This window comes from Geotrypetes seraphini, chromosome 3, assembly GCF_902459505.1.
Source record: "Geotrypetes seraphini chromosome 3, aGeoSer1.1, whole genome shotgun sequence".
In the NCBI taxonomy this organism is placed as follows: Eukaryota; Metazoa; Chordata; class Amphibia; order Gymnophiona; family Dermophiidae; genus Geotrypetes; species Geotrypetes seraphini.
Window position 1 is genome coordinate 279,312,820 of NC_047086.1, and position 13,931 is coordinate 279,326,750.

Consider the following 13,931-nt stretch of genomic DNA (forward strand, 5'->3'; position numbering starts at 1 on the left):
CTCAACAAATGCTTGGTCAAGGAAAAGTTCAAAATGCTTTCTCTGGCCACACTTTATCCTCTTCTCACTCAGGGCGACTGGCTATGCTCCCTCGATCTCAAAGAGGCCTACACTCACATCCCAGTCAATCTGGCCTCCAGACAGTATCTCCTCTTTCCTCAAGTTCTACTACTTTGCACAGACAATCAAGTAGCAATGTACTACATCAACAAACAGGGTGGGACGGGCTCTCGCCTGTTGTGTCAGGAGGCCCAAAAGATTTGGTCTTGGGCGACAGCTCGCCAATTGTTCCTGAAAGCTGTCTACATCCAGGGAGAGCAGAATTCCTTAGCAGACAATCTCAGCAGAATTCTCCAACCCCACGAATGGACTCTTGATCCCATAACTCTCCAGTCCATTTTCGCTCAATGGGGCACTCCTCAGGTGGACCTTTTTGCAGCTCCTCACAATCATCAACTGCCCCAATTTTGCTCCAGACTCTACTCCCCTCACCATCTGGCAGCAGATGCGTTTCTCCTGGATTGGACCAATCTATTCCTTTATGCATTTCCTCCTCTGCCTCTCATGTTGCGGACCTTGTTCAAGCTCAAGAGGGAACAAGCCACCATGATTCTCATCACTCCACGGTGGCCCAGGCAACATTGGTTCCCCCTTCTGCTTCAACTCAGTTCCAGAGAGCCCATACTTCTTCCACTGTTTCCTTCTCTGCTTACTCAGCATCAGCAGTCCCTCCTACATCCCAACCTACAGTCTCTGCACCTGACAGCTTGGTATCTCTCGGTCTGACCTCGGCCCATTCACTTCTTTCTCAGCCTGTCCGTTCTATTCTTGATGCTTCCAGGAAGCCGGCCACTCTTCAATGCTATCAACAGAAGTGGACCCGGTTTTCTTCCAGGTGCCTTCTGCATCATCATGATCCAACTTCGCTAGCAGTAGAACTAGTGTTGGATTATCTCCTTTCTTTGTCTAACTCTGGTCTCAAATCTACTTCTATCAGAGTCCACCTCAGTGCCATTACTGCTTTTCATGAGCTAGTTCACGGACAACCTCTTACTGCTCATCCTTTGGTTTCCAGATTCAAGCGGGGACTTTTTAATGTGAAACCACCTCTCAAGCCCCCTCCTGTGGTCTGGGATCTTAATGTGGTTCTTTCCACCTTAATGAAGCCTCCTTTTGAACCATTGGCCACAGCTCATTTCAAATTTCTCACTTGGAAAGTGGTCTTTCTTATTGCTCTCACCTCTGCCAGGAGGGTCAGTGAATTGCATGCACTAGTTGCCGATCCACCTTTCACAGTCTTTCACCATGACAAGATGGTTCTGCGTACAAATCCAAAGTTCCTCCCTAAAGTTGTATCTGACTTTCATCTTAACCAGTCCATTGTCCTGCCTGTATTCTTCCCTGTACCATTTTTTTTTACCCTGATTGTACCTATCCTCGCTGATTGTACCTTCTTCACCAATTGTACCACTGTTCGCTGATTGTTCCTATTTTTTTCTCTGTTTGTACCATTTCTCTCTGCCACCTATTTTCTCTGATTGTACCATTGTACCATTTTCACTGATTGTCCAGCCCTTCTTAGTTGTAAACCGCCTCGAACTACTATGGTTTTGGCGGTATATAAGAAATAAAATTATTATTAATACTAAGTCTACGTGGGCCTATGAACTCAAGATGGAAATATCCGACAAACAATGGGAGCAAGTTTGGCTGTCTGTACATAAAACTCTGAAATCTTCCACCATAATTTAATCTATATATTTCATTCTACATAAAGCAGTATGGACTCCTTACAAACTGAGTAAAATAAGATCTAATGAGTCAGATAAATGCTGGTCTTGCAATAAGGAGACGGGTACGCTGGTTCACTTACTTTATCAATGTGATCTATTACAACTATATTGCCAAAGAGTCTGGGTTTCCATTTGCTCTTTGATTAATATTTATGAGCCATTGAACATAAATATCATCATCGTGGGTAGTCTTTCCATCAAAGCGTCAATTACAGACATACAATCTAAATTTTGTTTTATCTTATCTTATTTATAGCCCGCCTTTCCTAAGGTGGCTCACAATTTAAACATACATAATAAGAAATACATAAAATACATGTAGAAAAAACAAACAAATAAGCAACTTAGCTATTAAAATAATTCTCTTTCACTAGGAGTACTTTTCAAATATTGAATACATGGAATGTTGGAATCTAGTAAGTCTAACTGCCAAATATGAAAGAGTGTTTGCAGAAAATAGGATTGCTTGCATATAAATTAAAAAAAAAAAATTGGTATCCTCTCATAAAATATAGCGACATATCACATTTAAAATGAATATTATTATTATTTCTCTAAGTGGTAATGTACAGCCATGCTATATTAACATGCCATGTGTTAATATAGGTTGGTTTTGGAGTCAACAATATAAGTTTTTATTGTAAATGATATTGTTTAAAGAATTGCTATTGTATTTATTTTATCAATTGTTGTTTTCCATCATCTATTGTTATTTGAAAATTCTAATAAAATTTATTGAACTTAAAAACAACAAAAGATATGCAACTCACTGCTATTTGTATAGGGGAAACTTCTATATGGCAGCATCTCCTTTTAGGCGCTCTGATGTTGAATGGCAAGTGCCTGTTCTATAATGACATCTGGGTGCCTGAAAACTATACTAAAGTCTACCATTCAAGAACTGGAGATGTCTGTTTAAAAAGGATATATTGATAGGAGTTTGCCTATAAGCTCTGTGGAAGTCAGGTACCACCGGTGCATCAACAAAACTGTTCTTGGCAAATGACTGTCCTCAAATCCTCCTTTTTCATCTGTACATAAAAAGAAATGTATTTATGACAAATTAATATTCCATTATAAGTCCTTTATATTAAATAGTATTAGGTATGAGAGCTGATTTTGTTAATATCTGATCCCAGAAATCAGAGGAAAAATAAGTTTGATCTCAGAGAACAAAATTTATTGTATGTGAGAAATTTCTGGATTTAATTCAGGGGTTCCCGATCCTATACAAGTGACCTTATAGCCAGTTCAATTTTCTATTTACAATGAATATGCATATGTTGAGTCTTCAAAGTATGCAAATATACCGAATACCTATTCATTGTGGATATCCCAAAAATCCATCTGGCTGTAAGGTCAATAAAATAGATTTGGGAACCACTTATCTAATCCAAAGTTCAATGAGTAATAAAGCTGATTAAATTATGTTTTATTAAAATCTGACATACTGCTCTAGCTTCCAACAGTTCCAAGCAGTTTACAAAATACATAAAATTATAATAAGAAAGAGAACTCCATAAAACTCTATAAAAATAAAAGGATATTATTATTTTCAAACTTTCACAAAAATCCTGGGTAGAAAACAAAATTGTCTTTCTGCTCCAGCAGCATTATGGAAATTCATGGCCTTCCACAGAGTTCTTTTCCCCTAAAACTTTCAAGCCAACTCAGTCATGCAAAATTACAGAGAACTGGATTTTCACTCAGCTGACTTCTGGTTGATTAATAAAAACTATTTGCAACCTTAAGCGTTCAAGGCAGGACACTATTGAATCCACCATTTTGCTTTTATATCACTTAAATACTATTGGGCAGAGAAATTAAGGGTCCTTACCAAACATGTCAATGCATGTGTGCAAAAGTTCATCTAGTGAAGCAGTCTTTCCAAGTGCAGTTGATCCCATTTTCTTTCAGTCGCCGTCAAAAATTCAGAATCATTTTTCCATTCAGAGAAAACATCTCTGGAAATGGGTTGGGCTGAATCTGGGTTGATTCAGGTAGATCTGCTAGAGGGAAGAGAATGAAGACAAACAATTTTAATTTAAAGATGATCTTAGTGTAAATTCACAGACTTAAAACAAAAGCTCTCAAAGGCCTATAGGTTATATGCAGTAAAACAGCAAGTACAGAGCACCATACCTGCCACAGAATTGACCTGAAATAGCATGGTACAGCTTTATTTTGGATTTAGAGATTGAGTTGGATTTCATATTCAAGGTTTGTTACAAGGGAAGATCACTATAACAACATCCATTTTGTTTATAGTTGAGAAAACTGGGGCCTGATAATAAGCAGCAGCGATCAGTGACCCGATGCATGTAGAAAAAAAAGAGGAAAAAAAACCTTATGTGCATATTCCATATCGAGATAGAGATAGAGACAGAGATCAGCACCAGTGCTATCCAGATAGTGGCAATATTCAGCAACTCTCTTAATAACTATCTAGTTTAGGACTACTTTTTTTTTTTTTGCTTTTATATATTTACCTGGATATATATCGGAGAACAAACAGAATGTTGCCACTTTCCCTGTAACTTGGCTCTTCATCCACATACTACCCTAACACTACTTATACAGTAGCATTATACTTACAGTGCTGCTGAAAATCCATAGATAATACCAGCTAGTGGACTTATCCAGAGAGCAGTGGCCATTATCTGGATAATCCCTTTTGAATATTGGGCTGATGGATTATTTCGTTTCCCTCATGCTTTCCAATTGTTTTGATTTGACATATAAAATGATAGGTTTCACATCCTTAATTAAAATCAAAAGTAAAGGTATCAGACTTCAGGAAAACCTAGCATACAGCACATAGTGAATGCATGGGAAAAATGTTTGGTTTGGTTCATTTTAGGATTAATCACCCATACATTTGTTTTCAGAACCCCCATTCAGTTCCATTAAATTGATAGGGGACACAATTCTTCATTCTAATGGTGGAGTTTTCCATCCATTTTGAATGAAACTTGATTAAAACTTGCTAGTAGGATTAGCAACAGAGGCAATACCAAGTCATTTCTCCCTCTTTCTTCCTTCCCTCTATCTCTCCTTCAATCCCTTCTGCCCCTGGTTCCAATATTTCCCTCTTTCTCTCCTCCTCCTGTGCATCACCCATTGTCCACCATCCATTTATCTCTCTCCCCTTCTTTGTATCCTGGATCCAACATCTCCCCCCTCCCGCCCCCTTAGAGCATCTCTTTCTCTCCACTCTCATTTCCAACATTTGTCCCACCCAAGCAGCATCATTCCTTCTGTACCCTCCATTGCCAACACCTCTCCCTATCTCCCACTGTCTTTCTCTAGCCCTCTCCCTTGCACCCTAGGTCCAACAACTATCTCTCCTACCCATACAGCATCTCTGCCTCTATCCCCTCCACTGCTATGTCTAACATTTTCTCCTCTCCTTGCCCTTCTTCTTCCCCCATGCAGCATTTCTACCTATCTTACCCTTCGCCTTCACCCAAGCAGGATATCTACCTGTCTTGCCCTTCTTTACCCCCATATAGCATCTCTACCTGTCTTGCCATTCTTTACCCCCATGTAGCATCTCTGTCTTGCCCTTCTTTACCCCCCCTATAAAGCATTTCTGTCTTGCCCTTCTTCCCCCTGCATCTCTTCTTGTCTTGCCCTTCTTCCCCCCATGCAGCATCTCTACCTGTCTTGACTTCTCCTCCCCCCCCCAAACAGCATCTCTACATGTGTTGCTTCTCTCCATGCCTCCTCATATCTAACAATTATCCCTCGCTTCCCTCCCATTGTCCAGCATCCGATCTGGATTCCCCCCTCCCCTCCCCACCTTAACAAGCTCCTGTTTTTTTTTTTTTTCAAAGGGGCAGCAGCACCAGTGATTCGTACATGCTGTGTGCTGCTGAACCCAAAGCCTTCCTTCTGCTGTGTGATAGGAAGTTGCATCAGAGGGGGGATTGGACATGAGAGTGAAGCCTCTGAGTCAGCTGTAGGTAGCTTGTTGGAATCACTGCCACTAAAAAGATAAACTTAAGGGAGGGAGAGAAGGTGATTCAGGACCGGTAGGAACATAGCTTGCTTCCCTTATGTCAAGTCTGCACCATTGTTAGGTTGAACTAGGCCCATCTGTGGCTACACCCCTGTTTCCCCCTCCATCCCATACCTCTTTGCTCCTATCCAGATAATTTCTCACTTTGTCCCATATCACCCTGCTGCTATCCAGATAGAGGCCTTGAATACTGCTGCTATACCCCATACCCCCTTGCTGTTATGTGGATAATTTCCTATTCCGCTTCATACCGCCCTGCTGCTATCTAGATAATTTCCCATTCTACTCCACACCATAAGAACATAAGGGTAACCATATTGGATTAGACCAATGGGTCAATCTAGCTCAGTATCCAGCTTCCAACAGCAGCCAATCTAGGTCATATGTTTCTGGAAGACTCTCAAAGAGTTGCAACTAATCCTATGGATAAACATTTGCTTTCCCTGTTTATAAATAGCAGATTGACTCTTCCTCCAGGAAATAGCCCAAACCAGATACACTATTACCACATCCTCTAGCAACGAGTCCCAGAGCTCAACTATTTGCTGAGTAAAAAAAAAATATTTTCTCTTATTTATTTTAAATGGGTCACTTTGTAAACAACTGATTTACATTTATGTGTTCTACTCCACTCAATATTTTGTAGACCTCTATCATATCCTTCTTCAGCCATCTCTTTTCCAAGCTGAAGAGCCCTAAATATTTAAGCAGTTCCAGCTGTTTAATCATTTTAGTCACCCTTCTTTCAACCTTTTCTAATTCTGCTATTTCTTTTTTTGAGGTACAGTGACCAGAATTGCATACAATATTCTTTTTTTTTGTGTTCAATATTTTTATTGAGGTTTATCAACACAAAATAACATAACAGCCTTGAAGATAACATAAAAAATAGCAACAGCTAAAATACAAAACAAGTTACCTATGTCAATAGCCAATCAGTATCAAAAGAAGCAGTCAGTACTTCCGAGAAAAATTACAGTAATATTCAACATACCTACACAGCAAATACAAAGCACAATGCATCAATGAGACAGGAAAACAACAGAAATCACGAAGTCAGCAAGAATGGATAATACGTAAAAGGTACAATGCAGGAAACTCAGAATGGTCGGAATAAACATAATGGTATGCAGGTTATGAAAACTAGAGATTCAGAATAGGATCCCATATTTCATGATATTTACTCAGGGAGCCAAACTTTTCAGCATAGATACGTTAATATTTTACTACAGTAGATATGTTGGCCCACCAGGCTGAATATGAGGCAGATGACAAGTCCTGCCAGGACAATTAAACCTCAAAGAAGGAGAGATCCAGGAACAGAAAGGGAAAGGTTTGATGCAGCATCTCCAAGAATGACAATAGCATAAGTCAGAGATTGATCAATATCTAATGAGGTAGAAATCGTATCCCATACACGGTTCCAAAAAGTCCTAAGGAGCAATCGAATAGCATATGTTGAAGGGTTCCATCTTCAATATGGCAAGACCAGCATACATTAGGCAGCGAAGGACCAAGTTTGGCCAAACGATGCGGAGTCCAGTATGCTCTATGAAGAACAAAGAAACCTGTTTGCCTCATCGTAGATGAGTAGAGAATCCATCCAGTAGAAAGCCATAAAGAGTGCCATTCATCTGCAGCTAGAGTCATATCTAGAACCCCATGCCAGGTCTTTTCCAGGTAAGAATTTACACAGTTGAATTAATTTGTACCATTGAGAGGCTTCTTTACCCTTGAAGGTGATTCTGTCACAATGTGATAGAAAAGAAGGGTGACCAATGCCAGAATGGGTTGGCAGAAAATCCTTTTTAATTGCATGGGTAAGTTGAAGCCATTTAAAGAATTGCGACGGAGGTAATTCGTAAGTTCTGCAAATGGTGGCAAAGGTGAACCATTGTTGACCATCAAATAGTTGGCTCACAGTCCATAAGCCAAGCTTTTGCCAAGATTTCCAAGAAACTGGATTATTTTGGATCTTAATCCAAGGATTGTTCCATAAGGAAGCCAATAATGAACTCTCCCACTTGATAACATAAGAACATAAGAAGTGCCATCTCCGGATCAGACCTACGGTCCATCAAGTCCGGCGATCCGCACATGCGGAGGCCCTCCCAGGTGTACACCTGGCATAATTTGTAGTCACCCATATCCTTCTATGCCCCTCATAAGGAGATGTGCATCTAGTTTGCTTTTAAATCCTAGGATGGTCGATTCCACAATAATCTCGTCGGGGAGAGCATTCCAGGTGTCCACCACTCTCTGCATGAAACAGAACTTCCTGATATTAGTCCTGAACTTGTCCCCCCTTAGCTTCATTCCGTGTCCTCTCGTCCGTGTCAAATTGGACAATGTAAATAGTTTTTTCTGCTCTATTTTGTCGATTCCTTTCAGTATTTTGAAGGTCTCGATCATAACCCCTTGCAGTCTCCTTTTCTCAAGGGAAAACAATCCCAGTCTCATAAGTCTATCCTCGTACTCCAGTTTCTCCATACCCATTACTAACTTTGTTGCTCGCCTTTGCACCCTCTCCAGCAGTCTTATATCCTTCTTTATGGGAGACCAATGTTGGACACAGTATTCCAAGTGGGGTCTGACCATTGCTCTATAAAGCGGCATTATAACCCTCTCCATTCTACTTGTGATTCCCTTCTTTATCATGCCCAACATTCTATTCGCTTTCTTTGCTGCCGCCGCACATTGTGCTGACGGCTTCAGGGTCCTATCTATCAGTACACACAGGTCCTTTTCTTGTTCGCTCTTACTCAGAGTTGCACCTGACATTCTATACTCGTGTTCCTTATTCTTACTGCCTAAATGCATTACTTTGCATTTCTCCACGTTGAGCTTCATCTGCTATTTCTCTGCCCATTTCTCTAACTGATACAAGTCGCTCTGGAGTTCCTCACTATCCTCCTGCGATCTGATTGCCCGGCATAGCTTTGTGTCGTCTGCAAACTTAATGATCTCACTGGATGTTCCTTCTTCCAGGTCATTGATATAAATATTAAATAAGATCGGCCCAAGTACCGAGCCCTGGGGTACACCACTAGTCATTTTCTCCCAGTCAGAGAACTTCCCATTTATGCCCACTCTCTGCTTTCTGTTTTCCAGCCATTTGTCTATCCATCTTTGTATATCTCCCTCTATTCCATGGCTTTGTAGTTTCCTGAGAAGTCTTTAGTGTGGAACTTTGTCGAACGCTTTCTGGAAGTCCAAGTATATTATGTCCACCGGCTTTTCACTATCAATTTGTTCGTGGAAGAAATGTGGTCAACTATGAAAGCCACCATATAGGAAGCAACAAACCGCTATGTTAAATCGGTAAGTAAACGGAGTAGGAACAATAAGCCACAGTGGTTCTCTGCGGAGATCTCGGACCTCATCAAGGAGAAGAAAAAAGCATTCATCTCTTACAAACAATTAGGGAAACAGGACTCCAGGGAAATCTCTCTGGCCAAGTCAAAAGCCGTCAAAACAGCAGTTAGGGAGGCCAAATTCTGCATGGAGGAGTCTTTAGCAAGGAACATAAAGAAAGGAGATAAATCCTTTTTCAGGTATATCAGTGACAGGAACAAGAACTCAGGTGGGATAATACGTCTCAGGAAACCAGAGGGTGACTATGCAGAAACGGACTCTGAAAAAGCCCAACTGTTAAATGAATACTTCTGCTCAGTCTTCACCCGTGAGGCGCCGGGACTTGGTCCTCAGCTGCAGACAAGGGTTGACTCAGCTGATCCATTTAGTAATTTCGAGTTTACGCCCAGCAGTGTCTACTGCGAGCTGTCAAAGCTCAAGGTTAACAAGGCAATGGGGCCTGACAACCTACACCCCAGGGTGCTCAGGGAGTTGTGTGATGTCTTGGCGGAACCGCTATCCGCGCTCTTCAATCTCTCCCTTAGTACAGGTAACGTCCTGTTGGACTGGAAAATGGCTAACATCATTCCACTTCATAAGAAAGGCTCCAAGATGGAGACAGCAAACTACAGACCGGTGAGTCTCACATCAATAGTGAGCAAACTAATGGAAACTCTAATCAAACGCCAATTGGATACGATCATGAACGAGGAGAATCTACAGGATCCCCGTCAACATGGATTTACTAAGGGGAGATCCTGCCAATCCAACCTGATCGGCTTCTTTGACTGGGTGACGAGAAAGCTGGATGTTGGGGAATCCCTGGACATCGTATACCTGGACTTCAGCAAAGCATTCGATAGCGTACCACACTACAGGTTGCTGAGCAAGATGAGTTCTATAGGATTGAACGACACATTGACGAAATGGATTGAGGGTAGGCTTCAGAGGGTAGTGGTGAATGGCACCCCCTCCGAAACGACGGAGGTGATCAATGGAGTGCCACAGGGCTCCGTCCTGGGCCCGATCCTGTTCAACATCTACATAAGAGACTTGGCAGAAGGGCTCCGAGGTAAAATAACATTATTTGCCGATGACGCCAAACTAAGCAATGTAGTGGCCAAGAATACAACAGACAAAAATTCAATGCCCGACAACATGATGCACGACCTACTACTACTGGAGTGCTGGTCTAGGTCCTGGCAACTCAGCTTCAATGCCAAAAAATGCAAAGTCATGCACCTGGGCAGCCAAAATCCATGCAAGACTTACACCCTAAATGACGAGATCCTAACAAGAACTGAAGCAGAACGTGACCTAGGAGTGATCGTCAGTGAGGACATGAAGGCTGCCAATCAAGTGGAGCAAGCTTCCTCCAAAGCAAGGCAAATCATAGGTTGCATACGCAGGATTTTCGTCAGCCGTAAGCCTGAAGTCATTATGCCATTGTATAGATCCATGGTGAGACCACACCTGGAGTACTGTGTGCAGTTCTGGAGGCCACATTACCGAAAGGATGTGCTGAGACTAGAGTCGGTCCAGAGAATGGCCACCCGGATGATCGCGGGTCTCAAGGATCTCCCGTACGAGGAAAGGCTAGATAAATTACAGCTCTACTCACTCGAGGAATGCAGAGAGAGGGGAGACATGATCGAGACGTTCAAGTATCTCACGGGCCGCATCGAAGTGGAAGAAGATATCTTCCTTCTCAAGGGTCCCACGGCAACCAGGGGGCACCCGTGGAAAATCAGGGGAGGGAAACTGCACAGTGACACCAGGAAATTCTTTTTCACTGAAAGAGTGGTTGACCGCTGGAATAGTCTTCCACTTCAGGTCACTGAGGCCAGCAGCGTGCCTGATTTCAAGGCCAAATGGGATAGACACGTGGGATCTATTCACTGAGTTAGATGGGGGAGGATCATTTTGGTGGGCAGACTAGATGGGTTGTGGCCCTTATCTGCCGTCTATTTCGAGGTTTCTATGTTCACAGTCTCAAAAAATTGAAGTAAATTCGTTAAACATGATTTCCCTTTCCTGAAGCCATGTTGACTGGACTATGTGTATCCAAGTGCTGGACTATGCTATCCTTGAGGAGTGCTTCAACCATCTTTCCAGGGAAGCGCTCATCAAGAATAGCATAGTCCAGCACTTGGATACACACGACTTGATGAAACCCAGTCAACATGGCTTCAGGAAAGGGAAATCATGTTTAACGAATTTACTTCAATTTTTTGAGACTGTGAACGAACAAATTGATAGTGGAAAGCCAGTGGACATAATATACTTGGACTTCCAGATATCAGAGAACATCTCAATTTCACGAAATGCCTGCACTGTAGAAAAAAAAAAATAGGATTTGTGATGATATGTGGAGAGAGATTCATGATAGGTATATATTTCAGTGGAACATTAGTAATGTTAGACTCAAGATGAATCCAAGGAGGTGAGATGATATGTTCTGAAGTGTAGATCCATTTGGCTCCCTGCCTCAACAAGAATGAAACATGATAATCAAAAAAGCTGGGAAAGGAGACGCCCCCATTTGCTTTAGAGCATTTGAGTTTCTGCAGACTGATCCGTGGCATTTTATGATTCCAGAGAAAATCAACAAATTGGGATTCAATTTTTTTTATAGAAGGATCTTTGGAATAGTAAAGGAATCAAGGATAGTACATAATTAACAACAGGTACAACCATCATTTTGATGGTATCCAAACGACCCCACCATGATAGCTTGAAGGGCGACCATGTGGCCAGAGATCTTTTTATCTTAGTTGTAATGTAATCAGCATTGTATAGCAAGGTATCATCCAGCATTGGACCAAAATAAACCCCTAGGTACTTAATCTTGTCAGATGTCCAATGAAAACCCAATTGTTTAACTGTAGTTCAGGCCTCCGGGCAATTGATAGGCATAATCTCTGATTTAGATAAATTAAGCTTATACCCAGATATGAGTGAGTAATGTCGGATCACATCAATAATATGTGGTAGAGAGGAAGGTGAGGCATAGATAAGAACGTCGTCCGCGTATGCTTATAATTTAACTTCATAGGAACCCAATTTAAAACCAGAGATGTTCTTGTGCATGCGCAATGCAAGGAGTAAAGGTTCTAGTGCAAGGTTGAATAAAGAGGGGGGACAACGGACAGCCTTGTTTAGTTCCTCTTGACAGTCGAAACGATGAGGAGTAAATGTCATTAATGTATAATTTGGCAGAAGGATTAGTGTACAGTATCTGAACGAGACACCAAAAATAAAAGGAAAACCATACCACTTAAGAACTCGGGTGATATACTCCCACTCAATGCAGTCAAACGTCTTCTCCACATCTAGTGCAATTGCCAATAGTGGTGTGTTGGAATGCTGAGAGCAGTGGATGTTATCTGCCAATAATCTTGAGCTGTCACTGGACAGGCGTCCAGACATAAATCCAGTTTGTTCAGGATGTATAAGGGAGTCCATTACCAGCTGCAATTTACAAGCAATGACTTTGGCAAAAATCTTGGCATCTGTATTGATGAGTGAAAGAGGTCTATAATTTTTAACATCTGTAAAATCTTTACCAGTTTTAGGGAGGACTATGATAGTCGCTTCTGTGAATGTTCCTCTACCTTGACTGGACTCAATTAAAGCCAAGAAAAAATCATAAAGATGTGGTAGAAGGTGAGGAAGAAAAACCTGATAAAACTCTGACGAAAGGCCATCAGGTCTGGGGGCTTTCTTTTTGGCAAGTGAGCGAATGGCATCAGCGATCTCATCAGATTGAATTATCTTGGAAAGGGCCTCCACTTGCAAATCTGTCAAGGAAACTTGAGGTAAATTATCCAGAAAATCTGAAGTTAAGGAGGAGCCAGGTGTTTCAGAAGAGTAAAGGGATTGTAGGGGGCGCTTCTGAGCCCGAGCATGATGGCGGCTTGACACCGGAGCTCCCGCGTGTTCCCTCGTTTATTCACAAATCGCTTTACCAAATCGATATATAAATTGCTGCGGGACGTGGCTTCAGTTTAATAAACTAATACAGCATTCATCTACCTGCTCCTCTGCCCTGATGTCGAATAAGAAAGTGAGCAAGCGGCACAAGCCCGAACCGCTCTCCCCCTCGAAAGCGCCGCTTCCTGCTTCTGCCGGGGATTCCAGCCGCGAGATTTTGGCGGAGCTGCGAGAACTGAAAGAATTAGCTACCGACACTAAAGCATGCACGGATGAAATCAATGATAAGTTAACGAGCATGTCGGTGGATTTTGCCCAATTACAAACACGTGTCTGCTCGCTGGAAGCTAAAATGGACGCGACCACGCTGCAGGTGGCTGAACTTCGGAAGCAGTCAACTCGCATTGCTATGCTGGAACGGGACCTGGAGGATAGTAATGACAGGTCCTGTTGCTGTAATATCCGTATACTGGGGTTCCCTGAGAATGGTCGAGACGGAGATCTCATCAAACACCTGGAATCTTTGATTCCCCAGCTTCTTGACCTTACCTTTCACCAGGAACTAGAAATCGAGCGGGCCCACAGAGTACCTTCCTCTGCTGCTGCGGGAGATCGCCGCCCTAGACCTGTGGTTCTCAAGCTGCTCAGATATCAACATGTATTGGAGATTATGCAACGGGCGAAGATCAGAGCTCCAATCAAGCATGAGGGATCCACCATCTTGTTTGTCTCTGATTTGAGTAAGTCTACTGCCCGCCGACGCAAAATGCTTCTATCCTACAGACCGCAGCTAAAGTCTCTTAACGCCAGATTTGGCATTCTCTATCCGT

The 13,931-nt window shown here is 42.1% G+C and overlaps 1 protein-coding gene across 12 annotated transcripts in view; it reads right to left on the reverse strand.

Annotated features, from left to right (window-relative positions):
• RASGRP3 (RAS guanyl releasing protein 3) overlaps nt 1-13,931 on the reverse strand; it is a 299,643-nt gene that overhangs the window by 222,085 nt on the left and 63,627 nt on the right. For 11 of the 12 annotated variants that reach the window (XM_033938594.1, XM_033938597.1, XM_033938599.1 and 8 more), the window contains 2 exons: nt 3,631-3,802; nt 2,722-2,824 (listed from right to left, as the gene is read on the reverse strand). In XM_033938594.1, the coding sequence (XP_033794485.1) occupies nt 2,722-2,824; nt 3,631-3,700 (173 nt within the window). In that variant the 5' untranslated portion in view covers nt 3,701-3,802. The remainder of the gene's footprint in view (nt 1-2,721; nt 2,825-3,630; nt 3,803-13,931) is intronic. The other variant, XM_033938587.1, reaches the window with a different exon arrangement.